Source organism: Tenrec ecaudatus, chromosome 12 (assembly GCF_050624435.1).
Source record: "Tenrec ecaudatus isolate mTenEca1 chromosome 12, mTenEca1.hap1, whole genome shotgun sequence".
NCBI classification, from domain to species: domain Eukaryota; kingdom Metazoa; phylum Chordata; class Mammalia; order Afrosoricida; family Tenrecidae; genus Tenrec; species Tenrec ecaudatus.
Genome location: NC_134541.1, coordinates 116,758,516 through 116,785,383, shown reverse-complemented (window position 1 = coordinate 116,785,383; position 26,868 = coordinate 116,758,516). Strand labels below are relative to the sequence as shown.

At 42.5% G+C, this 26,868-nt stretch overlaps 1 protein-coding gene across 1 annotated transcript in view; it reads left to right on the top strand.

The window, feature by feature from the left end:
- Positions 1 to 26,868, top strand: part of DNAH3 (dynein axonemal heavy chain 3) — a 226,805-nt gene that overhangs the window by 115,126 nt on the left and 84,811 nt on the right. Inside the window, exons 30-39 of the mRNA XM_075528109.1 lie at positions 1,337 to 1,445; positions 1,653 to 1,766; positions 3,400 to 3,576; positions 5,822 to 5,913; positions 7,895 to 8,114; positions 8,882 to 9,016; positions 14,994 to 15,105; positions 16,871 to 17,112; positions 20,307 to 20,407; positions 22,405 to 22,510. Of these exons, the coding sequence (XP_075384224.1) occupies positions 1,337 to 1,445; positions 1,653 to 1,766; positions 3,400 to 3,576; positions 5,822 to 5,913; positions 7,895 to 8,114; positions 8,882 to 9,016; positions 14,994 to 15,105; positions 16,871 to 17,112; positions 20,307 to 20,407; positions 22,405 to 22,510 (1,408 nt within the window). The remainder of the gene's footprint in view (positions 1 to 1,336; positions 1,446 to 1,652; positions 1,767 to 3,399; positions 3,577 to 5,821; positions 5,914 to 7,894; positions 8,115 to 8,881; positions 9,017 to 14,993; positions 15,106 to 16,870; positions 17,113 to 20,306; positions 20,408 to 22,404; positions 22,511 to 26,868) is intronic.

The window sequence follows — 26,868 nt, the reverse complement described above, 5'->3', positions numbered from 1 at the left end:
CACCACGCGTTGCTATAGCACTCATATCCTTAGAGACTCTTCAGAAGGGCAAGCCTCAAGCAGGGTCATGTCATTAGAACTAATTGTTCTTAGATTGGGGCTAGACTTAAGAATCAGCCCCAAATCCATTCATACATCGATGGTTTATATATGTCTCTGGTTCAAAATGTCATTGTGATTTTATGTTAGAAAGCATTTATCAGTCATCCCTTGGGGCATAAGGAGATTTTACTGATATATTCTACTCATTATTTAACAAACTTTTATTGATTGAACCACACTTAACACATTGCTCATTGACACCTATTGTATTTATATTGTATCTGCCATGTATGAGTCACTACATTTGTTTACTGAGAATCTGAAATTTAATCAAATACCTTTTCTGAAATCAAGAGCCCATAATTTTTTTAATTTTAATAAATTGTTTTACTGGGGACTCATACAGCTCTTATAACAATCCATACATCAATTGTATATATGTTGCTATCAACATTTCCAAAACATTTTTTTTCTATTTGGGCCCTTGGCATCAGCTCCTCTTTTAATTCCCCTCCCTTCTCCAACCTCCCACCTTCGTGAGTCATTGATAATTTATAAACTAATTTTATTTTCATATTTCATACCATCTGCTGTCTCTCTTCACCCACGTTTCTGTTGTTTGTCCCCCGGGGAGGGGGGCTGGGGCATGTTGTACATTCATCACTGTGATTGGTTCCCTCTTTCTCCCCCTTTTCCCTTCACCTTTCCCCTACCCTCATGGTATCAGTACTCTCATTACTGGTCCTGAAGGGTTTATCTCTCCTGGATTCTGTAAGTTGAGAGCTCTTACCTGACCAGTGTACATGTTCTGGTCTAGTCAGATTTGTAAGATAGGACTGGGGTCATGATAGTGACAGGGGGGGGGCACTAAAGAACTAGAGGAATGTTCTGTGTTTCTTCAGTGCTATACTGCACCCGAGAGCCCATAATCTTGTGAGATAAACATGTTTATTTTTACCATTTTATCAGCACTGGTTATCTTTGGGATGTGGAGCTTACAAGAATTTTTTCACTTTTATTTGACTCATTTGTGTAGCTATGTAGTATGTGTCTTAATTTATTCAGTCATTCACTCAACAAATGTGTATAGATGCCACGCATACTGCGGACACTGCCAAGTTCTGAGGTTATGATGCAGGATCAAATAAAATATTTTGGCTACACAGTCAGGAGAACCTTAAAATATTTATAATGAATCAAAATCCAAACAAATCCAAAGAGCCAGTTCTCTACTCCAATATCTTTTCTATTTCGCAGGCATCAAATACTGAGTTCTTACCTTTGTCCCCCTTAGAACGTTAATGGGAGCTTTGAAGCTGAACCTCGGAGGTGCCCCAGAGGGCCCAGCTGGGACAGGCAAGACGGAAACCACCAAAGATCTGGCCAAGGCCTTGGCCAAGCAGGTAGGGAAGTACCATCCACTTCTACTGCTTCTCACCCACCTCTGGAGTTTAGAATGAGATTCTAGGTAGCTTAGTGTAACAGGCAGAGTGCCTGTCCAGGTGCTCCAGTTTAACAGAGAGAAGCCCCACCACTTGTTTCACCCTGTAAAATGAACCAGGTGTGATGCAATCTATCCTGAATCATGCCTGCACCCTCCCTCTCTTTAGTGCGTGGTCTTCAACTGTTCCGATGGATTGGATTACAAAGCCATGGGGAAATTCTTCAAGGGGCTGGCCCAGGCTGGAGCATGGGCCTGCTTTGATGAGTTCAACAGGATTGAGGTAACTCTGCTAGTAGGGTTGACATATGGAGAGGTATTTTTTCTTGGTTGGGGGTGGCGGGGGGACTCTTGACTCCTTTATGGCAAGGCTCTTCCATGACCCCGTGAAAAGAATAGGTATTCAGTGGGCTAAACAAAAAGGTCCTAAAGTGAACAAAATGACTTTGTTATTAACAGCTGCACCACTTCTATCTGATTCATCATGCGCTCACATATTGTTCAGCTACTTCCTGTCTGCCCATGTTCATGCTCTAAAGATGAATGAGAAGTTATCTTGCCCTGTAGACTATTACAGCCCAGTATTGTTGTGTGCTGTCAGTCAATTTCGATTCATAGTGACCCAAAGTGACAAGAGAACTGCCCTATAGGGTTTCCAAGTAGTCATCTTTCTGGGAGCACATAGAACCACAGGTGGGTTCAAATCACCACCCTCAGAAACTCAGAGGGGTAGTCCTACCCTGTCTTACAGGGTTGTTATGAGTATGCACTGACTCAACATTTTAGGTTAGTAAATGAGTCCTTCCTAATTGTACCTTCAGGGTTCTCTGGGACACAGTATAACAAAAAGCCAAAAAACCTACTGCCATTGAGTCAATCCCAACAATAGTGACCTTGAAGAACAGAGTAGAACTACCCCACAGGGTTTCCAAGGTTACCATCTTGTTGGAAACAGACTGCCACATCTCTCTCCCACGGAGCACCTGATGGACTCAAACCATTGACCGTTCAGTGAGCAGCCAAGCGCATAACCACTGCACCACGAGGGTTCGTTGCAACCTCAGATTTTTAAAAAATACAAACTCACTGCCATCGAGTCTATTCTGATTCATGGTGACCCCGTAGGACAGAGTAGAATTGGCCTTGTGGGTTCCTGAGGCTGCAAATCTTTATGAGAGTAGAAAAAGTCATCTTTCCCACAAGGAGTGCCTGGTGGTTTTGAACAGTAACCTACAGGTTATCAGCACAACATGTAACCACCACACCTCCAGAGTGAGACAAAAGAGGGGATTTTATTTCTTTGGGGAGCTATGGTGGGCCAGAAGAGTTGAACATGAAATAAACCCCTTACGACCAATAATGAGAGTAGTGATACCAGGAGGGGAAGGGGAAGGTGGAGAAGAAAGGGGGAACCGATCACAATGATCTACATATACCTCCCTCCCTGGGGGATGGACAACAGAAAAGTAGGTGAAGGGAGAAATTAGACAGTGTAAGACATGAAAAAATAGTAATAATTTATACCTTATCAGGGATTCATGAGTGAGAGAGGGTCGGAGGGAGGGAGGGGGAAAATGAGCTGATACCAAGGGCTCAAGTAAAAAGAAAATGTTTTGAGAATGATGATGGCAACAAATGTGCTTGACACACTGAATGGATGGTGATGGATTGTGATAAGAGTTGTACGAGCCCCGGTAAACTGATTTTTTTAAAAGAAAACTACTTACACACACTCACATAAATATGCATACTGATTTTCTTTCATCTACCAAAACCTTTAAGCATGCTCTGAGTTTTGTGTGTCAAGGTCTGCCTTTGGGGTGACTGGGTTCTCTCATTGCTGAGTGAAGGGCAGTCGGGCAGAGGGGGGGCCTTCACAGGCAGCAGCTGACATCAGCCGCGTGTTCTCACCCCAGGTAGAAGTGCTGTCTGTGGTAGCTCAGCAGATTCTCAGCATTCAACAAGCCATCATCCGGAAGCTAAAGGTGTTCATGTTTGAAGGCACTGAGCTCTTACTGAATCCAACCTGTGCCGTCTTCATCACCATGAACCCTGGCTATGCTGGGAGGGCTGAGCTGCCAGATAACCTCAAGGTAATCCGCTGCTGCGTGTACTTTAGGGTGTGTTAAGACATAGTTACCCGGGGGTTGCACGGAGAATCCCAACAATAGGTGCAAGTGCATTTTTCAGCTACAAAAGTAGTGGAAATTGATAGTGTTGATAGGATTCCCGATCCCAGATAACAACCACCTCCCCAATAAGGTCTTAAAGAGAAGGGGGAATAGATACAAAAGGGCTTTCAAACATTTGTGGAAAATTCTTCTGATTCCAGTTTTCCATGAACATTTTTAAGCCCTCTCATACAGTAACCAATGGAAAATAGGAAAAAATGAATAGTACAAGAGTCATTATTTCATTCTGATGCCTGATACCTGATCCCTTCAGCACCTCGTGATCACGCAGGCTGGTGTGCTTCTTCCATGTGGGCTTTGTTGCTTCTGAACTAGATGGCCGCTTGTTTAACTTCAAGCCTTTAAGACCCCAGATGCTATCTCTTTTGATAGCCGGGCACCATCAGCTTTCTTCACCACATTTGCTTATTCACCCGCTTTGTCTTCAGCGATTGTGTCAGGAAGGGTGAAGGGAGACGTCAGACAGGGCAAGATATGACAAAATAATAAGTTTTAAATTATCAAGGGTTCATGAGGGAGGGCGTAGCGGGGAGGGGGAGAAATGAGGAGCTGATGCCAGGGGCTTAGGTGGAGAGCAAATGTTTTGAGAACTATGAGGGCAATGAATGTACAAATGTGCTTTACACAATTGATGTATGTATGGATTGTGATGAGTTGTATGAGCCCCTAATAAAATGATAAAAAAGAATCATTATTTCATTGCCTACATGAGAGAAGCAAGCTGGACATGGTGGGAGCTCCTCGTGCAGGAACCAGCAAAGGAAGCTGGTTGAGCCTACGTAGTTTCCAGACCAAAGCAGGCTCTTCTAAGCAGCTGGTGATATAGTAAGGGAGTCCATTTCCCCTCCCCCAGTATTTATTGCTGAGCTCGTCTGAGGTACAGCCAGGACATTATCCATTGGCCCTGCTTCTAGTGGAAGAGGGCGAGCTAGGCTATCTTCAAGGAAGCAGGTCCTATGCAAACTCAGGATGCTGTTCTCATAGATGGGAAATAAAGCCCAAAGAGTGCAGGATGTCTAGATCTCCTCCCACTCCCACCACCTCAACTACATGGAAACATCAATCAGAAGGAAATGCCCAGGCTTACTTGCAACTTGGTTTTATTCCTATTTATTGCTCCCGCCCCATGAGTGAATGAGACAAGAGAGACCCAGCCACTCCCCGCATCTACTAGCAGGATAACACCACCTGCTAGGAGTGCATGCTAGTTAGTACCAGATGGAACGCTTCTCTCTGGAAATAGTAGAGTCGGGGATGCCAAGGGTGGCTTCTCGCCTTTAGTTCAGCTTAGGACAGTGAGTGGAGAAGTAGGATTTTTACCACCCAATCTTTGAAACTCCCCCAACCTGCACCCCTCACAGCCAACAACCATGTCAGAACTGCATGGGCAACCTTCGGGAGACAGGGTCGCATGGTAGGAAGTGTCTAGGGACATCAAGAAGCCTGAGTTCAAGTAGTCTTGGCTCTACTTCTAACCACTGTTTAACTTTGACAAGTTCCTGTAGTTATGGAGAGTCAAACCTCAACATAATAACAAAAGCTGATGTGAGCATTGACCACGTGACAGACTTTTCTAAACTTACATTAGATCATTTGTTCTCAACAAAAAGGGTAAAATAATCCTCCCCTTTTTGAAAGGAAAGAATTGAGATCTCGAAGCCCCAGATCACCCCATCTAGCAGCTACTTAACTCGCCCACAGCTGAGAGGTAGCAGAATGAGGACTCAAAATAAGGTCTCCTTGACTTCAGGCTTCTTTAAATGCATGTTGGTCCTACATTCTTAAATGATCCCTGCTGTCCACATTGAACCACGGGGGGGGGGGGTCCCAGTGGTTGACTTGCTGTGCGGTGCTCCCTTCGGCACAGGAGAATAGCTATGTCACTATGGTAACCATCTCTAGGGCCCCTCACGCAGCACTCAAGGACCTCGTGTGGCCCCGGGCAAAGACCAGTGTTGAGGTTAGTTGAGCAATGTAGCTATCTAATAAAGCTGATGTTTCACATAACCTGTTCTCTGGGCCCCCTCTTATTAATCTACATTTGCAGTGATCTGAATTATGCTATTTCTCCTTGCCTCTGTAGTGAACTTCCCCCGTGTTCACTGGACATGCCCAGGTTCTGATGGTCTGGTTGTCTCTTTTTCAGGCCTTGTTCAGGACAGTGGCCATGATGGTGCCGGATTATGCCCTAATTGGAGAAATTTCCCTCTATTCTATGGGGTTTCTGGATTCCAGAAGGTACATTACAGAGGGTCTTCTGCTTTCCAATCAGTTATGAAAGGCTATGAAGGGTAATTTTTTTGTCCTGTGGGTTCAAGCAAAGTTAACCATTGGGAGAAAAGACAGAACATTTTAGAATTTTGCTTTTACTAGGAAAATTTGGCTGGGGAATGGTTCAGGTTCCCAAGAAACCTCTTTATTTTCCTACATCCTGACTTCCTCATTAAAGAAAGGAACCAACTATCTCTTGGCCACTCCCCTCACACTAACACACATTGTTAAATGGCTTATAGTGAGCCAGTAAAACAAGCAAGTTTTCTAATATTGAAGAGGAAAAGCTAATATAATTTACAATTAACATTATTATTAATTTAACATCATTTACGCTAATAAATTGGGTTATCATGCATTGATGTGTTATCCAGTTTCCAAACACACGCATGCACACACACACACACACACCCATCAGCGTCTCTCTGAGTGTATGCATGTACAGCACACACCAAGACTGATGAATATTAATTGTAAAATAGCTTATAGCTCATATTGATTATTCTGAATTCCATAGCCCTTGCCTTGGTCAAAATCACTTGACTTTTTTGCTACAAAAGATGTATTCTCAAGGCCTTTGACCCTATCTAAGGGACTTCAGAAAGTCGCGAGAGAAAGCTCAAGACATTGCCTTGGACTAAGTAGTATGGAATTTCCTTTTTTCTACGGTTGGCCTGGATTGCATAGACTTGGCCACCCAGTTTATTTATTCAATTGGTACACACTTAGCGAGCACCTACCTTCGGCCAATCCCAGTGCTCAGGGCAAGTGAGCACTCAGACCCTTTGCTTTTATAACATGTCAGTTTTATAAAGTAGGTCTCCATCAGGGGAAAGTGCAGAGATAGATTAGTTAGGTTAACTCTCATCTCCAAATCGAATGGCTTATAGAAGAAGTTTGTTTTTCACTGACTAGACATCCAAAATTGATCGTTTTGATCAGGTACAGTTCTCAGTGAATGATCCAGGAACCCATTACTTGTATCTTATGGTCACAGACATGAGCATGTGGCGTCTCATGGAGAAGGCTTTTGGGTCCATCCATGAAAGTGACATACTTCCCTTTAATTTGCATTCTGCTGGCCAGAACTCAGTAGAATGACCACACTTACATACGTGCGAGACTGGGGAAGGTGGTCTGGTTGTGTCCCAAGGAAGGATAAAAAATGTACACACGAGTAGACATGTATGATCTGCTGAGTATATTCCATTTTGAATTGGTTTTCTTCACTAAAAAAAAACATGGACATTGAAGAAATAGTCTAATATTCAAGAAGTAAAGAAAGTGCATTTGCTGTTAGTCCTTATCTTTGGGGTTTTACAATTTTAGTAATTTTATAAATTCTTCCCAAAGTCCTATGCATATGTATACATACATGCCAGCAATGAAATAGACATGTATAAAAGTATGCCTGCATGTAATTCTATCTACAGTATATATTATGTATGTGTGTCTACATGTGTACATTTATATACACATAAAAGAATATGCACAACCGGGGAGCTAATGACAAGTATAGGAAGAAGAAATGCCCTGGAATTGATGGTGGTGATGATTGCTCAAGTCTTGCAATGCATGCAATTGAACTATTGAAATGTCTGATATGTGATTTGATTTTCTGAGGAATTGTTAGGAATAAACTAATTTTATAAAGCATATAGACATAGTAATGTGTGTATGCATGTGTGCATATTTGTGTACAAATTCATTGAACATACCTTATAGTATCTTAACTGGGAAAGAGTGTTACAATGCTCTCTTAGCTCATTGTGGCAATTCTAGTAAAAGAACTTCTGAAAAAGTCAGACACCTTCCAGTGAGAGAGCTTCTCCATCCACTCCATGGCAAGCCTGGTTCCTGAAAGGGCAGGAACCAGGAGTGTTGGACATGTCTGCTGAGTGGGTCCTCGTGCTCTCTGAGGTGCGCGGGCCTCTCTTTGTTCTCGCAGTCTCGCCCAGAAGATTGTGGCCACCTACCGCCTGTGCTCCGAGCAGCTCTCCTCCCAGCACCACTACGACTATGGCATGCGAGCTGTCAAGTCTGTGCTCACGGCTGCTGGCAACCTGAAGCTCAAGTACCCGGGGGAGAACGAGAGCGTCCTGCTGCTCCGGGCCTTGCTGGATGTCAACTTGGCCAAGTTCTTGGCTCAAGATGTCCCTCTATTTCAGGTAAGGCCGTGGTTTGGAAGCTTGCCAATGGCTGGAGCTCAAGAGGAAATGTTTTCTTTGGCCTCCTCCCAACATCTGACCTTTCTGTATGTCTAGACAGTATCCCTGCTCCTTAAGACCCTCCCCCAAATTTTATATAAGGACGGAGATAGCAAGAAGTCCCTGGGTAGGGCAAATTGTTAAGTGCTAGACTACTGACTAAAAAGTAGCACGTTCAATTTTTCCCAGAGGTAGCTCAGAGAAAAGGCCTGGTGATTTGCTTCCTGACTACGACAGCCTTGAGAACCCTGTGAAGGCACAGTTTGACTCTGCAACACATGGGAGTTCCGGAAGTCAGAGCCAACGTGATAGGCATGGGCTTGTTTATGATCAGTGACCGCTAACATCAGTGTCTAGCTCCTGATTTGAATTGAAATGATTTCAATAATTGGATCGTATTTGCTGTTATAATTAGTAGATGTTCTTAGCAAATTAAATCCATTTCCTTTTATTATTATTTTAATGTCCATATTTTTTTTATTTTTACTAGGTTTGGTGTTCCATAGAGATAGAAATGATGACTCTTAATTTGTTTATAGTACATTTCTAGGGCTGGAAGACAGAATGGACTCATTAAGTATTTGTTGACTTTATAATTACTTCAGAGGAGGCTCACATTTTACGGATGTTATACTTCTATATTTTGTGAAAGAAACACATTGAGAATTTTAGGTCTTTTTAAGGATGATGTTGCTATCACATAACTGATATCATATTCTTGATTATAGGGAATTATATCAGATTTGTTTCCTGGAGTTGTTCTTCCAAAGCCAGACTATGATATTTTCATGGAAGTGCTGAACAAAAACATCCAAAGAATGAAACTCCAGCCAGTTCCTTGGTTTATTGGAAAAATTATTCAGGTTGGTACCTTGTACCCTTTTAGAATGTTACTGTTTGCTAAAGTCAAAGACTTATGGTACCTTCTGCAGCTGATTTTTTAAAATACTTTCATTGAGTCTCTTATACCTCTTAGAACATTCCATCAATTGTATTTATCAAGCATATTTTTACATATGTTGCCATCATCATTTCTAAAACATTTTCTACTTGAGCCCTTGGTATAAGCTCCTCCTTTTGCCGCTCCCTCCCCTACCTTCCCACTCTTGTGAAGCCTTGATTATTTATATATACATAAAATTGCATATCTTACACTGCCCATTGTCTCCCTTCACCCACATTTCTGTTATTTGTCCCCTTGGTAGTGGGGATATATATCCAGCCTTGAGATGGGTTCCCCTTTCTTCCCCTTCCCCCTTCCTGGCCATCTCCCTCCCCTCATGAAATCACTACTTCCACTACTGTTCCTGAGGAATTTATCTGTCCTGAATTCCATGTGTTGAGAGCTCTTATCTGTACCAATGTGTGTTCTCTGGTCTACCCATATTTTTAAAGTAGAACTGGGTCAAGGAAGTGGTGGGGAGGAAGCATTCAGGAGCTAGAGGAATGAAGTATGATTTGTCGGTGCTATACTACACCTTCGTTGAATTACCCTTCCTTATAACCCTTCTGTGGGGGGATATCCAATTGTCTATAGATGGGCTTTGGGTCTCCACTCCAACCCCCCTTATTTACAATGATATAGTTGTTTGTTTGGGATCTTTGGATACCTGATACCTGATCCCGTCGACATCTCAGGATCACACAGGCTGGTGTGCTTCTTTCATGTGGACTTATTTGCTTCCCTGCTACAGGGCTGCTTGTTTCACTTTGAGCCTTTAAGACCCCAGACACTATATCTGTTGATACCCAGGTACCATCTGCTCTCTTCACCACATTTGTTCATGCATCCATTTTGTCTTCAGCGATTTTGTTGGGAAGGTGAGTATCAAAGAGTGCCAGGTTATGAGAACAAAGTGTTCTTGTGTTAAGGGAGGCCTTGAGTAGAGGCCCAAAGTCTGTCATGTGCAGCAATATGCCCAATGACTCTTGCCTGTTGCTTCCATGAATATTGAACGTGGATCAAACCCTTGGCGACATCAATCTTTTTCCCATTTATCATAATGCTGCAATTGGTCCAATTACAAGGATTTTGTTTTCTTTACATGGAGCTGCAGTCCATACAGACCTCTGCAAACAAGAAGTAGGCTAGCCTCCGACAAAGCGGGATCCAGGCTTTTAGATCCTGCCATCAGCAAACTCTTTCTCCTCACTTCTGGTCTCTCTATGTCAAGACTTCATTCTTATTGGGAGACAGAACACAAAATCATTCGTGAGACCAGATAGCTGTTAGACAGAAACTGGTGGGGCTTCTAAGACCCTGGTCTTATTAACCGTGCAGTGGGGACCAGAACTCACTCTGGTGTGGTTATAACCAACCACTTACAATCCAAAGGTAGGCATTTACCCCAGGACAAAGTTCAGAGAGGTAGGAAAGGAGGAAGACTGGAAGTAGGAAACATAGGACGAAGTGGGCTAGGTGAGATACTACAGTGAGGGGGTTGTGATGCATACAAAATATATATGAACCGTGGAATGTGAAACTGATGGGCTATTCTGTAAACTTGGAGTTTTTAAAAAAAAAAGAAGTAAAGCAAGCAAACAAAGTCAATAACGTCATTCTTAAAAGGAACGCCAGGAACCTTAGACAGACCTTTGTAGGGTCAAGCCCAGAAGAAAAGGCAACTGTACTCTCCATGTTGTTTCAGCAGAAGTCCCAGGGTTGTTTGAATCGCTCTGATAAACTCACACGACCCTCCCCGAACCAGCCACAAAGACGGATCCTGAACTACAAAGCACAAATACACTGCCACTGAAAATCCAGGACCCGAGCCACCAAGTGGTATTTCCACAGGGCAGGGCAAGCAACCACAAAAATGTTCTACCATCCTGACCTTAGAAAACCGTACTACAGTGCATGTTAATAAAATGATAGTTAAATGAAATAAGCACCAAATGCCCTTTATCTGGATCGTAGGCCAGAGCTCCAAGATACCTTACATGCCATCTGCTTTAGTCTCCAGAAAGAGACTGGATATGGAAGAGATTTGGGATTAATATAGACTTTCTATCAAATTCCACTACTATTACTTTTTTTCCCCCTGTGGGATATTGGGCAACTTAATTTTCCTGTCTAAAACTCACTTCCCTCACATGCAAAACAGAAGGAATAAAACCTTCTTCAAAATGATTAATAATAATTTTAAAACCTTCTTCATAGGGTAATCATGTTATAACACATGTAAAATGCTGCCGCAGTTCAGCTGCAACAAGGTCCAGGGGTCCCTCAAGGTGGGTCATGGCGTCGGCGAGTAGGAGACAGAAACCACACGATTCAAAAGTTGCGGGTGACTGTTCCAATTTTATTCATGCAAAGCTTCAACTTATATATTCTTTTTCTTGGCTTAAAGCTTATGGCCTGAGGTCATACATCAGGAAATTCTTAGGCCACAAAACCATGACAAGTTACATAATCACATTTCTTTACTCTCGATCAGATACACTTCATGATTCTTGGTTAAAAATTAGTACATCTTGAAACTAAAACTGTCTCAACTACAAGGGTGATAGACTTAAACCTTCTAACAATAACTGAGTACACTTTATCCAACTAGGGCGGCATTGTTCTAACTATGAAATCAATAAAGCATTAATGCATTTCATTATCAATCACAAAAATTACTTGGAAGGCTTTGGTCTTTCTGTTCCTTCTAGGACTTTCATTTCTTGTTCTTCCTTTACCACTAAGTTCCCATAAATTAAACTCCCAAAAGTCTTTCTGTACCAAGGCATGAGTTGCCTCACAATAGATAGCTTTGCTTCAGTGGACTTCAAACACCATGGGGGCCCTCCTCTTGCTAACCGTTCCATAAAACTTAAACTACTAAAAGGAACTTGTATGCCTTCTTTGTTCGCCATTTTCATTACAAGCTCCTGTATAAGATAAATCAGGGTCAGGAGCTCTATTTCTCTTTGGGTTATTTTCTGGAGGGGGATACCATATTTTACCCCCTATGTGGTAACCAATATAAGGAGGGGGAAAAACCATGGGAAGAGGATGATAAACTTTTTTAGGGTCTTGCACAAAAGCTTCCAAACGAGCCTCTGAGATTTCCGTGGGTTTCGGTTGCAATAGCTCACTCAGCCTGCTCAAAATCTTACATACATTCCTTAAGGAGGGTTTCTGGCTTCCAGTTTCTAGTTTTATTATACGATATGCTATGCACGCGCAGTCAGGACATGGATCTTTCAAAGCCGTAGGAAGGGGAGTAACCTCAACTTCTGGGGAATATTCCTCAGTTGACATCAGTTGTTTCCTAAAAGGGGAAGTGCTCAAAATTATCAGGAACCAGAGAGCAGCTACAATTATCAATACTGATATCAGGCCAATAATTCCAAAGGGTTCACGGGAGAGACTTCCTTGGTAGAACCTTCTTTGAATGCTCTTCCTCCATGTGCTGACTTTGTCAAGGCCCATGGTTGGAAGTGGTCTCGGCAAAATGCCATGCAAGGAATCTGTGGCACATTGTTTAAGGTTGTTCTAGTTGTTCTGTTTTCATCAATCTAGTGTCTCTGTCCCCTTGCATTCTCATTTTTTCATTTTTGTTGTGTCCCTTTTCTTTGAGGAGGTTTTAAAGTCAAAAGAGAGAGAAACTAATAATTCCACATAAATGGAAGGGGGAGGAGCAGTCAAATAAGTCAAGAAATGGGCTTTCACTGAGCTATTGCTTGTCAAGGTTGAGGTTAAAGTTTTAAAGGTCATTTGTGCTTTACAGCACAAGAAATACATTTTCAGAAAATACATTTTCATCTACTGAGGCAGAACAGTATTTAAACCCTGAGATGGGATGTTTCAACAGAAGAGGAATTTGCTAAAAATGTCTGGTGGAGTCCACCTCATAGTGACCCAATGTGCTCCAGACCAAACACTGCCTTGCCCTCCCAATTGTTATATGTGAGCTGATGGTTGCAGCCACTGTGTCAATCTATCTCACTGAGACAGGTCTCACTGAGATAGATAGGTCTCACTGAGAAAGATAGGTCTCACTGAGATAAATAGGTCTCACGAGATAGATAGGTCTCACGAGATAGATAGGCCTCACTGAGATAAATAGGTCTCACTGAGATAAATAGGTCTCACGAGATAGATAGGTCTCACTGAGCTAGGTCTCCCCTTTTTTCACTGCTCTTCTACTTTATAAAGCATGATAATCCCCTTCCAGGGACTGGACTTTGCTGCTTACCTGTCCATAGTATATGAGATGAAGTCTCACCATCCGTGCTTCTAAAGAACATTCTGGCTGTACTTCTTGTAAGACATATTTGTTTGTTCTTTTGGTACTTTTTGGTACTTTCACCATTCCTCATCTCTAACATAATTCAAATGCATCAATTCTTTTTCCGTTTTCCTTATTGAATGTCCAGCTTTCTCATGCACATGAGGCAAATGAAAATATCATGGCTTAGGTCAGGCACACCTTAGTCTTCAAAATAATAGCCTTGCTTTTCTACACTTTAAAGAGGTGTTGTGCACAGATTTACCCAATGCAACGAGTCACTTGGTTTCTTGACTGCTGCTTCCAGGAGTATTGATTATGAATCTAAGCACGATGAAATACTTCACAACTTTGATCTTTCCTCACTTATCATGTTACCTGTTGGTCCAGTTGTGAAGATTTGGGTCTTCTTTACATTGAGTTGCAATCCTTGATCTTTATCGGCAAGTGCAAGCCCTCCTCACTTTCAGCAAGCAAGGTTGTATCATCATAATGCAGGTTGTTGATAAGTTTTCCTCCAGGTGAAGGGGACTGTGTTCAAACCCTGGCTCCACCACTGATGAGCTTGGGCAAGCTACTTAACTGACCTGTCTTGGGCTCAGTGTGCCCATCTGTTCCCAGACATGGCTCATGACACCCAAGGAGATGAAATGAACCCACCTGAGTAAATCATCTGATGCTGAGCATAGAAAGTTGCCGAGGAAATAGCAATTCCAATCCTTCGATAAGGAGCCTGAATGATGAAAGGCTTCACTGCATGGTTGCTAACTGAAAGGTTGTTGGTTTGAACTCACCAATGGCTCTGAGGGGAGGAAATACCTGGCAGGCTGATCCTGAAAAGATTAGTCTAAGAAACACCATGGGGCAGTTCTACTCTGTCCTGGAGAGTCAATATGAGTCAGAGGCAACGCAGTGGCAAACACAAGACCAACATTTCTTCAATAAGGAGCCCAGTTGGCAGTTGCAGTGCACGGTGACTGCAGAACAAAGACCTAGCGATCTGCTTCCATGACGATTTTACTGCCAAGACCGCCATGCTGTGGTGAGGATTGTGCAGCTCTTCCTGGTGAGATTGAACTATTGAATGGTATGATATATGAATTACATGCCCACGGAGCAGTTTAAACTTAAACAGGGCAACTCTGTGCGCAATTCTGCCCGGCCACACAGGGTCTCCGTGAGTCAGGTTCAACTTGACAGCTTCCAAAATTAATGTCCCTTAAATGGCTGCCTGGGTGACACAAACAGTTAAGCCCGCTGCTAAAAGCAGTTGAGTCAGGTCTACCCATTGGTGCCTGGGAAGAAAGGTCTGGTGATCTATTTCCCAAAGATCATGATTATTGAAAGCCCTATGGGGAGCAGCTCTACTCTGACATACATCATGTCACCGTGAGTAAGATGGAAAGGTTTTTTTTTTGTCTAATTGCTTAAATAATCTGAAGCTTGCACATATATTTATCAAGATATACTTAAAGAATAGATCATAAAAAGGACTGTAGCTCACCAGATGTAGAAATGGCCACGAGATTCACCTTCTGGCCCCACCTTCCACACGGAGTTATGACTAACCTGTAGTTCTGGAGGTTTGCTTGATATTTACTTCTTATGTGATGTCTCCCCGCAGATCTACGAGATGATGCTGGTAAGACATGGTTTCATGATTGTCGGAGACCCGATGGGCGGCAAGTCCTGTGCTTACAAAGTGTTGGCTGCGGCTCTGGGTGATTTATATGAAGGTAAACACATCCCTGCCTTCCAGGGGCAGGCAGGACTCCCCATTCAGTAGGCTGGCTCCAGGGAGATAATGCCAGGCTGTTTGTTTTGCCAGTCGTGGGTGGTGATGTCAGCCCTAAGACTAGAACCCAGCATGCAGATGTGATGTCTGCTGGCAGAAAAGTCTGAGGTGGGGAGACGCAGGCTCCTAACAGGACTGCATGCGTGTGCTACAAAGGCCAGAGGAACTGTCTCACCTGTTGAAAGGTGGCTTCTACAAAGGTGTCCTAGTGAGAGAGCCTCCAGTCATTGGCCTTAAAAATCTCAGTTTAAAAGCAAATCTTTACTAGTTTCTTTCCCCCTCTCTCTTCCTCTTCAATCCCCTCTCCACCTTTGTCTTTCTTTTTATCTCTTTCCTTCTTGCCTTTTCTGTTACTTTCAAAATTGAAGATAAGAGTTCAGACATTTGAATCAGACTCAGTCCTTGAGCAAATGACTAAACCTCCCTATTTTCTTCTTAGCTCCAATTTCCCCCACAATACAGTGTGATTGTTCTGAAAATCGAATGAGGTTATTTTATAGGTAAATAACTTCACAGAGTGCCTATTCGGCAAATGTAAGCTGCGGGTATTTATTTGTACAGAAAACTCAACCCTGTAGTTTTGAAAGCTGTGGCTTGTTTACATGACCCCTTCAAGGATTTTGTTTAAACATTTTTTGGTTTCTAGTAACATTTGATGGCGGTGGTTTTGCTCGGGGGCCTACCACAGCCGTAAAAACTAATTTGGGCATTTCAACCTTGTGTCGTAATCTGGGTGTTTAAATCCAGGTCAAGAAAAGAGATGAGGAGAAGAGAAGTTGCTCGATGTTCTTTGCTTTTTATTCCACTTGTGGTTCAGGGACTCCCACGCTCCTTCGCTTCCAAGGGTCATGCAAAAGTGTGATGTGATTTTGTGTTATTAAATATATGTGCTCTTCTACTCCTCAGCTTGTAGACTCTGGCTGGGTCCTAGTATTACAATGGTGTATATGTAAATATATGCATGTGTGTATATATCCAAATAAATACGCATGCATATTTATTGGGAGAAAATAATAATGCATATATCATTTTTCATTACTATTTAAGCAGCTGAAGAAGAGGTTTCAGGGCTAAATTAAGTCTTCAGATAGCGGAGGGAAGAAAAGTGGCCATGATTTCCCAATATCTGTATCTGTCGCCTCTTTCCTCTTCTCAAGTTAAAAGTCCGTCTTCTTAGGGGGGCTAAGAGAGCATCAGTTATGTAAGAAGTGATCCAGGACCCTCTCTCCCTTACTACTTGAGCTATTTTAGTCCGAGGAAGGTTTCTTTAGTGCGACTGGGGACTCGCATATTGGCCCTGGTTGAACTGAGCCTCCGAAGAAACGGCAATGAATATGACTAATGGCTATAGCGACCTAATCATTTAAAACATTGCTTATACCCAAAACACACAAACCAAATCCACTGTCACTGTATCAAGATCAATGTGTAGTGCCTCTATATGGGTTTCCGAGGCTGTTAATCTTGATGAAAACAGATAGTCTCAGCATTTTCCCCTGGAGACGCTGGGGGGTTGTGAACCACCTACCTTGTGGTTAGCAGCCAGTGCTTACCTGACACCACCACCAGGGTTTATACAAATATTCCAAATGGATTATACTGGATATTATATTCATAGAAGTTGGGTGGTCTTTGAACAATCTCTTCTCTAACACTCTGGACTCACCAGCTTCTCTTTGTAACTGGTATTGAACCTTCTTGCCCAGCCAACCAGATGGAGGAGTTTGCCGTCAATTACAGGATCATCAACCCTAAGGCTATCACCATGGGGCAGCTGTATGGATGCTTTGACCCGGTGAGCCATGAGTGGACTGACGGTGTCCTGGCCAACACTTTCCGAGAGCAAGCGTCTTCGGTATCTGATGACCGCAAGTGGATAATATTTGATGGCCCAGTGGATGCTGTTTGGATTGAAAATATGAACACTGTTCTGGATGACAATAAAAAGGTAACTACTGAGTTGGGTATCACTCAGGTTATATAGTGATTAAGAATATATTTAATACATCAACAAACAACTCAGTCCAGAATTTGGCAATGGACCTGAAAAAAACCTATTATCAAAGAGAATATGCAAACCATAATGTAACTGTTGAAAGAGGCTCAGCAGCATTAGCCATCAGGGAGATGCCACGTCACAGTCTCCAGGATGGCTGAGATTACAAAGCAAAGAAAAACGGAAAATAGCAAACATTGGCGAGGATGTGCAGAAATTCTCAGTCATTGATGGTGGGAATGCAAAATCGTACCACTGCTGTGGGAACAATTGTGGGGGGGAGGGGGTTCTTAAAAAAAGTTAAATGGAGAGCTATCTTTTGACCCAGCAATTCCGGTTTTGTAAAATAGAACTGGGGTCGTGATCGTGGGTAGGGGGAGAAAGCATTAAAGAGCTAGAGGAATGTTGTGTTTCTTCAGTGCTATAACTGCACCCTGGCTGACTCGTCACTTCCCTGTGACCCTTCTGTGAGGAGTGTCCATTTGGCTACAAATGGGCTTTGGTTCTCCACTCCTACTCTATCATTCAGATCGATATGATTGTTTGTTTTGTGTCTTCTGATACCTGATCCTGTCAATACCTCATGATCACAGAGGCTGGTGTGCTGCTTCCATGTGGGCTTTGTTGCTTCCCTGCTAGATGGCCGCTTGTTTAACTTCAAGCCTTTAAGATCCCAGATGCTGTATCTTCTAATAGCGGGGCACCATCAACTTTCTTCACCACATTTACTTATGCACCCATTTTGACATCAGCAATCCTGTCAGGAGGGTCAGCATCACAGAATGCCAGGTTATTAGAGCAAAGTGTCCTTGTCTTAAGGGAGTACTTGAGTAGAAGCCCAAGGTCCATCTGATTCTGTTGATATTTAACATATAAATATAAGGGTAGTTGCACTTCTTATGTGGTAGCTGGCTTGGATTCCAAGTGGCAAGAAGTGGACATTTACCAGAAATTATGAGTGAGCCTCAGAACTGACACTTAACTTCTGAATTACGTTAGCCAAAGAAATCACAGTCTTCCAGATTTAAGGGGTAGAGAGATAGGCCCTATCTCTCGGTGTAGCAAGACCCTATTACAAAGTGAGCGTGGATAAGAGGTATAGCAGCGATCATTGGAAAATCCAGTCTGTCAAAGTTTGCATCAGAGTTGAAGAGCTGAGACTCTTGAGCACATTGCCTGGGTATAGCTGTACAGTCTTGTACATGCTTTTAATCTCTCTATTCCTCAGTTTCAGCACCTGTCAAATAGTGTTACCTCTTAGTGTTGTTAGGAAGGGTAAATCAATTATTGTCTAAAAATTGCTTATAAAACTGCTTAACTTATGACAAGTTCTATATACCCAAACCAAGCCCACTTCCATGGAGTTGATTCCAACTCAAAGCCCATGTCCAAGACTATAAATCTTTACTGGAGCTGGCAGCCTTATATTTTTCCCCTGGAGCAGCTGGTGGGTTTGAACTGCCTACTATTTAGTTGCTACTCAAGACCCAAAGTGCCAAGTCTCTTTATAATTGTTTGTTAAAATATAATGCCATTTTAAGGAAGGGTTACTATACTGAATTTAAGTCATTATCAAATCAAATTATATTTTCATAACTGCCTAAATTTCACAAGAGTGAGTCATGCTCAACAACAGATGACCCAATTACCTAAATTACATGCCTTCACTAATTTTACCATTTGCATAATTTTGATTATATAATGTTTAAAAATAGAAATAAATTTTATTACGCAATGTGGATTATCTTACCTAACTTTAATAGTCCAGTTGTTGAGGTTGGTCTTGAGGTTAGGAATATCACGAGTCCTATTGAGTGAATTTTCTAATTGTCTCATCCCTTGGTGTAAATCAAAACTATGGTCACAGGTGCATGTCTATTTCACTTTTCTTTGGAAGCAGAGATGCCACTCCTGGTTGTTTCTGCCTCCTAACCGTTGTGACCTTGCTGGGTATGTACACAGTGACCTCTTTCAACATGCATTTGACATGGATCAGGCAACATGCAGGAAGATTTTCATACACCAATCAGGATGACCCTTGGAAGGCAGTGTCATTTCCAACCCCCCATTAAGGGACCAAGGCCTCTGACCACTGTGTGGCTCATATACCTCCCTTGGACCCTTACTGGCAAATGGGAAGCTGTACTACCAACTGAGCGTCTTCTGAGACTCTCTTATTTGCAGGACTTTGTACAAGGGCTATCTGCCAAATTTCTGGTGGTCTTTCAATCCATTCCACAAAGGATTTAGGCAGGGACTCCTGCCACTTTAGCCTTGGGGCACCCTACGTGGAGACTTCCAAAGGAGTAGTCCTTAAAACAAGTGAGAAAATATTTTTAAAATGAAAGTGTGCAATCAAATCCCAGGTTAAGTAAACACTGAGGACGGGACTATGAAAAACTCTAGGAACTTCCTGGTCCTTGACATCAGAAGGCTGATATTCATGGAGTCCTAACTTTAAAACTACAACTCACTGAACCATGACTGAGAGCAATCATATCTTAGTTCCATTCTCTAGCCCCTCTTCTACATTTTTTATTCCTCTATGTTTCACTATTTTATAAACTATATTTTTTCTTAGTACCTGTCTCCTAGCAGAATTAAATCCCAAAGTATTTTTTTCTATTTTATTCCCTGCACCTAGCATCTTGCTTTCTACAGTGTTGTCATTAGGTGCCATCAACTCAGGTCATGCTCAAAACAAACCCATGTCGAGTGGCACAAAACGTGCGTGGGCCTTCCCCTCCCCATGATTGCTCCTACGTTTAAGCCCATTGGTGGTGCCACTATGTCTGTCTCCTTGAGGATCATCCTTTTTTTTTGCTGACCCTCAATTTTACCAAGCATGATATCCTCCTCCAGAGGTTGGTCCCTCTGATAACATGTCTAAAGGAAGTGAGAGTAAGTCTTGCAGCCCTTACTTCACATGAGTGTTGTTACTGTACTTCTTCTAAAGCAGATTTATTCCTCCTTCTGGAGTCTATGGTGTATTCAGTAGTCTTCACCAATATCATTATGGTGTCAGCATACAGTAGGTGGCCATCTGTGTTGAGCAAATTTGAACAAGTTCTGTCTGCCCTGATATTTCTCACTGGCATTGTGGTTTCTCTCTGCCTGCGCTCTGCCTCTCTGCTTTGCACTTCGAGCTGTGCTTAATGAGTGGAGAGATCATCCAGATGAGCCCCAAGATGAGCCTGCTCTTCGAGCCGGCTGACCTGGAGCAGGCCTCACCAGCGACTGTAAGCAGGTCAGTCACTTTGTGTACTGGCACTTTGAGGGAAGCTGTGGCCCCACGGACCTGCTGCAGAGGGGGTGGTAGAATGGAAAAGTCCACCTGTGTGAGGAAGCCAGCCTTTCACCTGGGTGATCAGTGTTTGATTAGGCGAGTCATAACCTCTGTTCTGAACCCACATCCTGGTGGGAGTCTAAACTTGAGCAAACCCTTTGGAAAAGAGTTTAACATTTTCTCCTCAAGTTGAGCATTCATACACCCAGCAGCCAAGAATTCTGTTCCCAAGGATCTGCTCAAAAGAAGCTTTTATCCACCCAAATAACCTTTTAAAGGAGGAAATTAGTGAAGTTTAACATAGTCATAGGTTGTAATGTTGATGTAGCACTCAAAATAAATTAACTATACTAACATCTAACTCTCTCACTGCCATCTGACTCATAGCAACCCATGGGATAGGGTAGAACTGCGCCTGTAGGTATCTGAGATATAGCTAACACTTAGTAAATATATTAAAGATCAAAGAAAGAGCTTTAACTAATCAATATATAGCACAGTGATGCTTTTAAATTGCTAAAATCAACTAGAATAAACATATTATAAATATATAGAAATACTAAAAAACTATCCAAGAGGAAAACCTAGCAAGGAACAGGTGATCAACAGATTCGAGATATTTTGTCACCTCAGTGGAGAGGCCGGGGCAGTAAGATAAGCTATGACTCATGGTTGCAAAGCATATGATTGCTGTCAAGATTCCAGCTTCAGTCTGAGTGGTGGGTTCAGGGGTACTTATTACATTATTGAAAATAATTAAGTAGGAAAGGCCAGCCCATGCATAAGCTAATGATGAGTGTGCAAGAAAGATAATTGATCCACATCTGTATAGCTGAAGTCCATGAAATATTAGATTTTTAAAACCCACTTTCCCAAAGTCAGTGGCATGAAGTTGAAAGAACACATGGCAAGGTATACCAACACAGGCTTTCAACTGACTATCCCACATGGCAGCAGCGTGACCCTTTCTAGGTCCTTTAACCTCACTGAACCACCAACTCCTCATGCCTAACATGCGTATCACCAGGAGGGCAATTTAGAGGTGAAGCTAGCATATGGCTAACCATGGAGTAGATGTTCAATACATGGTAGCCAGTGTTAATGGAAAACAAACTTGAATCTACGTGCAGTAGGATGGCAGGGAGGAGGACCCAGATTATATAAAGTGCTGTGTTGGTAAGTTGGTATTTATAAGAGCTGCTGTTGATTAAGGGTCTTTTATGTGCTGGACAAGGGACCCATGGTGGTGCAGTGGTTAAGCACTCAGCTGCTGGCCAGAGCTGGGCAGGTGGAACCCACCAGGTTCTACTCTTCAGGAGAAGGATGTAGCAGTCAGCTGCCATAAAAATGACAGCCTTGGGCATCCTGTCCGTCGGTTCTACCCTGTCCTCTAGGCTCTATGAGTCAGAATCTTCTTGATAACATATGTTCGGGGCATGATGATTTGGGCATTTTCTTATTTAATCATTATAGCAGACTAAGATACTAAATATATCCCTCATGTTGCAGACAAGGGCTCAAACATTCAAGGGCATTCAAGAAAGGACATTATGAGATCAAATTGATGACAGTTACTTAAAAAAAAAAAAAAAAGGAAACCCAGACGGCAGTGAGTTAATGTTAATGGAGGAGCAACTTGGAAAAGTAGAGTGGGAATGATTGCACAACTCAAAGCAATTGGTTGCTGCCCAACAGCAAGCAAATACAGGCATAGAAAGTAGCCTACCTATGGTCGTAGTAGAATCTGGGGCTGGAATGTGAATCCACGTGTCTTTGACCTCAAAGACCTAGCTCTTATCATTGGTCTCTTATCATCAGCACACTGTCCCTTTGATCCGGAGCTAGTGAGGGGTCTGTGCCCTGACCCAAACTCGAACTCTTGATTGATCTCATTTGCCTCACCCCTCTGTGCCCAAAAGCCCAGATGTGCACAGACTGACTCGATTTGTGTTTGTCAGGTGTGGAATGATCTACATGGAGCCTCATCAGCTAGGCTGGAAGCCCTTGAAAGATTCATACATGGACACCCTGCCCTCCAACCTCACTGAAGAGCACAATGCATTGGTGAGAGCCCTCAAGCCTACCCTCCCACCCCGTCTCCTTACTTCTAACCTCAAATGCCTCACAACTGCATCTGCATCATCTTCATCATCGTCATCATCATCAGCATCAGTTCCAGAAGGGAAGAATAGAGCAAGAGTCTCACTGTCTGGCCCAGATACCTTGTTACTTAGCTGCCTGCCAACTTTCTTCCACGGGATGCAGTAGGGCGCTGGAGTCCATTCTTCCCCCTCCCACTTTCTCCATCACTCCTTAGTTTAAGTGGAAATTCCAATGCTTAAAGAGCTATTCTACACGGCAGTCAGAATGTCACTTCCTTCCTCATTGCCCAAGGAGCAGAAACATCTCTGGAAGTTGCTCCAGAGATGGGTGAAGTTAGGAAGAGTGGGGTTCTTGTAGTGTCTCTTATCTTTTCTGCACTAATAGAGATTATTAGGAAGTTGCCTAATGAAGATGAAAAGAATCTGAGTCAGGGCCTGTTCTCCCTGTAGAAACACTTTGGAGAATTATGTGGGAAGGCCCTCTGCCTGTTAACACGTGCATGCATATGCAGCACATACAAACGTGGACATTTCTGAAAACACGCGTCCATATGCACACAGGGACCAGTCTACATACAAACACCTAAAATTGCCAAACTTAAAAGTATAATTTTACTGGGGGCTTATACAACTCTTATCACTATCCATATATCTATCCATTGTGTCAAGCACATTTGTACATCTGTTGCAATCACCATTCTCAAAACAGAAAATTGCCAAATTTTGATGAACCTAAAGTCCTCTAGGGACTCCCCAGTGTCCTTAGCACAAATTTTAATGCCTTCTCATATGTAGTCTATGAGAGTCTGTCTTCTGACCCTGCCCTTCCCTTCAACCTCAGCACCTACTCACTTCCTCAGTGCAGTCCATTGCTTTCCATACTACTGTCTTGTTTCTGAAGTGAAATAAGAAAACTGCAGGCCTCAAGAAGTCAAGGTCTTACACTTTTGATTCTTCTTCCTAGAAATCTTATTCCAGGCCATCTCTGCCTTTGCATAAATGCTTCCTTCTCTGTGGACCCTCCCTGACCACCCTGTTTAAATCTGTGTTAATCTCCTTTGTCACAACTTGGTTTGTTTCCTGCTAGTACTTTCCACAATCGATAAATATAGTATCTCTTTCACTGCTTTCCTAATTGTTTCTTGATTATCTCCTTCCCCAACGGTGTAATTTTTTTTAAGTACAGGTGCCTTACCTACCATATATACTCAAGTATAAGTCGACCCAAATATCAACCGAGGCACCTTTACCACAAAAACTGCATTAAAAATGTGCTGAAAATTTTGACTTATACTCAACTAAATATGGTATTTTGTCTATCATTTATGCCCAATATGTAGGACAACTTAGTTATTAGATGATTAAAGAATGTTTGTTGAATATTCCATATGTACACATGTAGTCATATATATACACATACACATATGAAGCCCTGGGGGCATAGAGGTTACTCATTGGGCTGCGGTCTGCAAGATCAGCAGTTCAAAACCAAGAGCAGGAGAAAAAGAGGACTTTCGACTCCTGTAAACAGCTACAGTCTCAGAAGCTCACAGGGTAAATTCTATTCTGTCTAATTGGGTGTCTCTAAGTTGACCTCAACTTGATGGTAGTGAGTTTGAGTGCACACACACACACACACACACACACACATCTAAAAATGCATCCATACACAGGCCCATAACAAAAGAAGAAATATATCGGGTCATCAAAATACTCCCCACCACAAAAATGCCAGAGGCCAGGGTCAGACAGCTTCTCCAGGGAATTCTACCAAGGATTCCAAGAAGAGTTTATTCCAATTCTTCACAAGCTAGTCCATCACCGAAAAGGACAACAAACTTTTGAACTCAGTTTGTGAAGTGAGTATAATCCTGATACCCAAACCAGGCAAAGACATCACCAGAACAGGAAATGACAAACCAGTATCTATTATGAACATAAATGTAGAATTTCTCAACAAAATCCTAGACAACAGACTCCAACCAGAATTTTTTTTAATTCACCAAATGAGATTCATCCCAGGTATGCAAGGATTGTTCAACATTAGAAAAAGAATCAATGTACTTTTCAGCTGGGTTCAATAATGTGCTGCCATGGCCACAGGGAGACTCAGTCAATCCTCACTACTATGGTTGTTTCTTTGTTTTAGGGGGTTAGCAAGTTAACACAAGCCAGGATCAGAAAACATTAAGGACGCGTTGATCCGTAGCAACAGCTCTGCTCAGCCAGTGACCAAGCCTCTCTTTTTGATCATCAGCCTCTTGGCCACACGGTCCCTTGACCTCTGCCTCTGTTGGTCAGGAAACCCACCCAGTGCTCTGCATCATGGTCTCAAAGTCTCAGCAATGCTTCTCTGCTTTGTCACATGTTTCCTCATGTAGGTTCCTTGTCTCAGCCTCTGTGACTTCAGATGGATTTCAAACTTGCCCTGCTGGTGGCTCTTCTTCCCTGATGGTCTCAGGAATGCTCTCTGGTCCTGTTTCTGGGGTGACTTTCTTATACACAGAGAAATAGCACGAAGCCCACCAATCTCACAGAGAAACAGCAAACCAGTCTCCTCTATTAGTGTTTCGCACACATTTGCATAATGCCACCCAGTCTTTTGGCGACAGTTACAGAGAAGTGTATCAAAGAGCTATATTAAGGAATTTCACTTCATCACACCACCTTACACTAGCATTGATAGCAAAGTTAAAGAAAAAAAACACAGGAAATAACAAATGCTGGTGAGGATGCAGGGCTTTTGGAACCTTCATACACTGCTGGTGGGACTGTAAACCTGTACAACCACTGCGGAAAACAGTATGGCACTTCCTGAGACAATTGTTGAATTACCTTAGGACCCAGCAGTCCCTGTCCACCGTATATATCTTGGTGAAATAAGAGCTGTAGCACCCAGGGATAGATGCACGCCCATGCCCATTGTAGTACTATGCACAATAGCAAGAAGATGATAACAACTTAAATGGCCATCTTTGGAAGAATGGAAAAATTAGCCTTGGGTGGCAGTGCAATGGCAGTGGTGGTAAGGTGCCATTGAGTCGATTCTGAATCGTAGTGACCCTGTGCACAACAGAACGAAACACTGCCTGGTCCTGCGCCGTCCTCACAATCGCCCCGATACTCAGAGCTCATTGTTGCAGTCGCGGTGTCAATCCATCTCCCTAGAGCCTTCCTCTTTTTCACCGCGCCTCCACTTTACCAACCAGGATGTGCTTCTCAAGGGACTGGTCTCTCCAGGGAACATGTCCAAGTATATAAGATGAAGTCTTGCCCTCCTTCCTCTAAGGAACACTATGGGTATACTTCTTCCAAGCAGTCCGTGGTTCTTTAAATATTCTTCTCCAGAATCACCATGCAACATACCGATTCTTCTTCAGTCTTCCTGATTCATTGTCCAACTTTCACATGCATGAGAGACGAGGCATACCATAGCTTGGATCAGGAAATTAAAATTACCGTGGCAATTGTGGTAACAATGGTACAATATCACTTAACGTGATTGGAGTATGAAAGTATATGATATATATGTATTAAATCCCAATTAATAAAAAATAAAATAAATATTTTGTTTTTTAAATAAATAAAAATACGATGGCATGGATCAGACTCACCTTATGGCTTTCCAATATGCTAAAAAGATCTTGTGCTACAGAGTTACATAGTGTAGTTCATCTTTTGATCTCTTGACTGCTGCTTCCATGAGCACTGATAGTAGATCCAAACAAGACAACATCTTTAACAACTTTATCGTGATGTTACTTATTGGTCCAGTTGTTTCTTGGTCTTCTTTACATTGAGTTGTAATGCATGCTGCGGGCTGCACTCCTTGATCTTCATCAGCAAATGCTGCCAGTCCTCCTCACTTACAGAAAGGAAGGTTGTGTTGTTGTAACCCACCACAATGAACCCCAATGTAACCATAATGTAGATGTTAATTTAGATGGAGCCAATTTAACAATGTAGCCATACTGTGTTAATTAGTCTGAGAGTAGCCATTTTGTATTGAACCAAGTGTGGCCACTTTGTAACTGTGGTAACTCCTTTTGTAACTTCTGTAACTGCTGACCTGTGGCCATTTATCTCTGAACTTGCTGATGGTGCTTGTAAAGCCCTGTTTTATTTTTATAAGTTCTCGTTTTTCCATATATCATGACACCACCTGCCCTTGTGCCTTGTTTATTCCACGGTATAAAAGCTCCCTTCTTTAAACATTCTGGGTCAAGGATGAGTTAGGCTCTAGCCACCCCTTGACATCAGCCAGTTAAAGGCTTATTAACTTTGTTTAAAGTTGCATGTGGGTTAATGGATCTTGTCCAA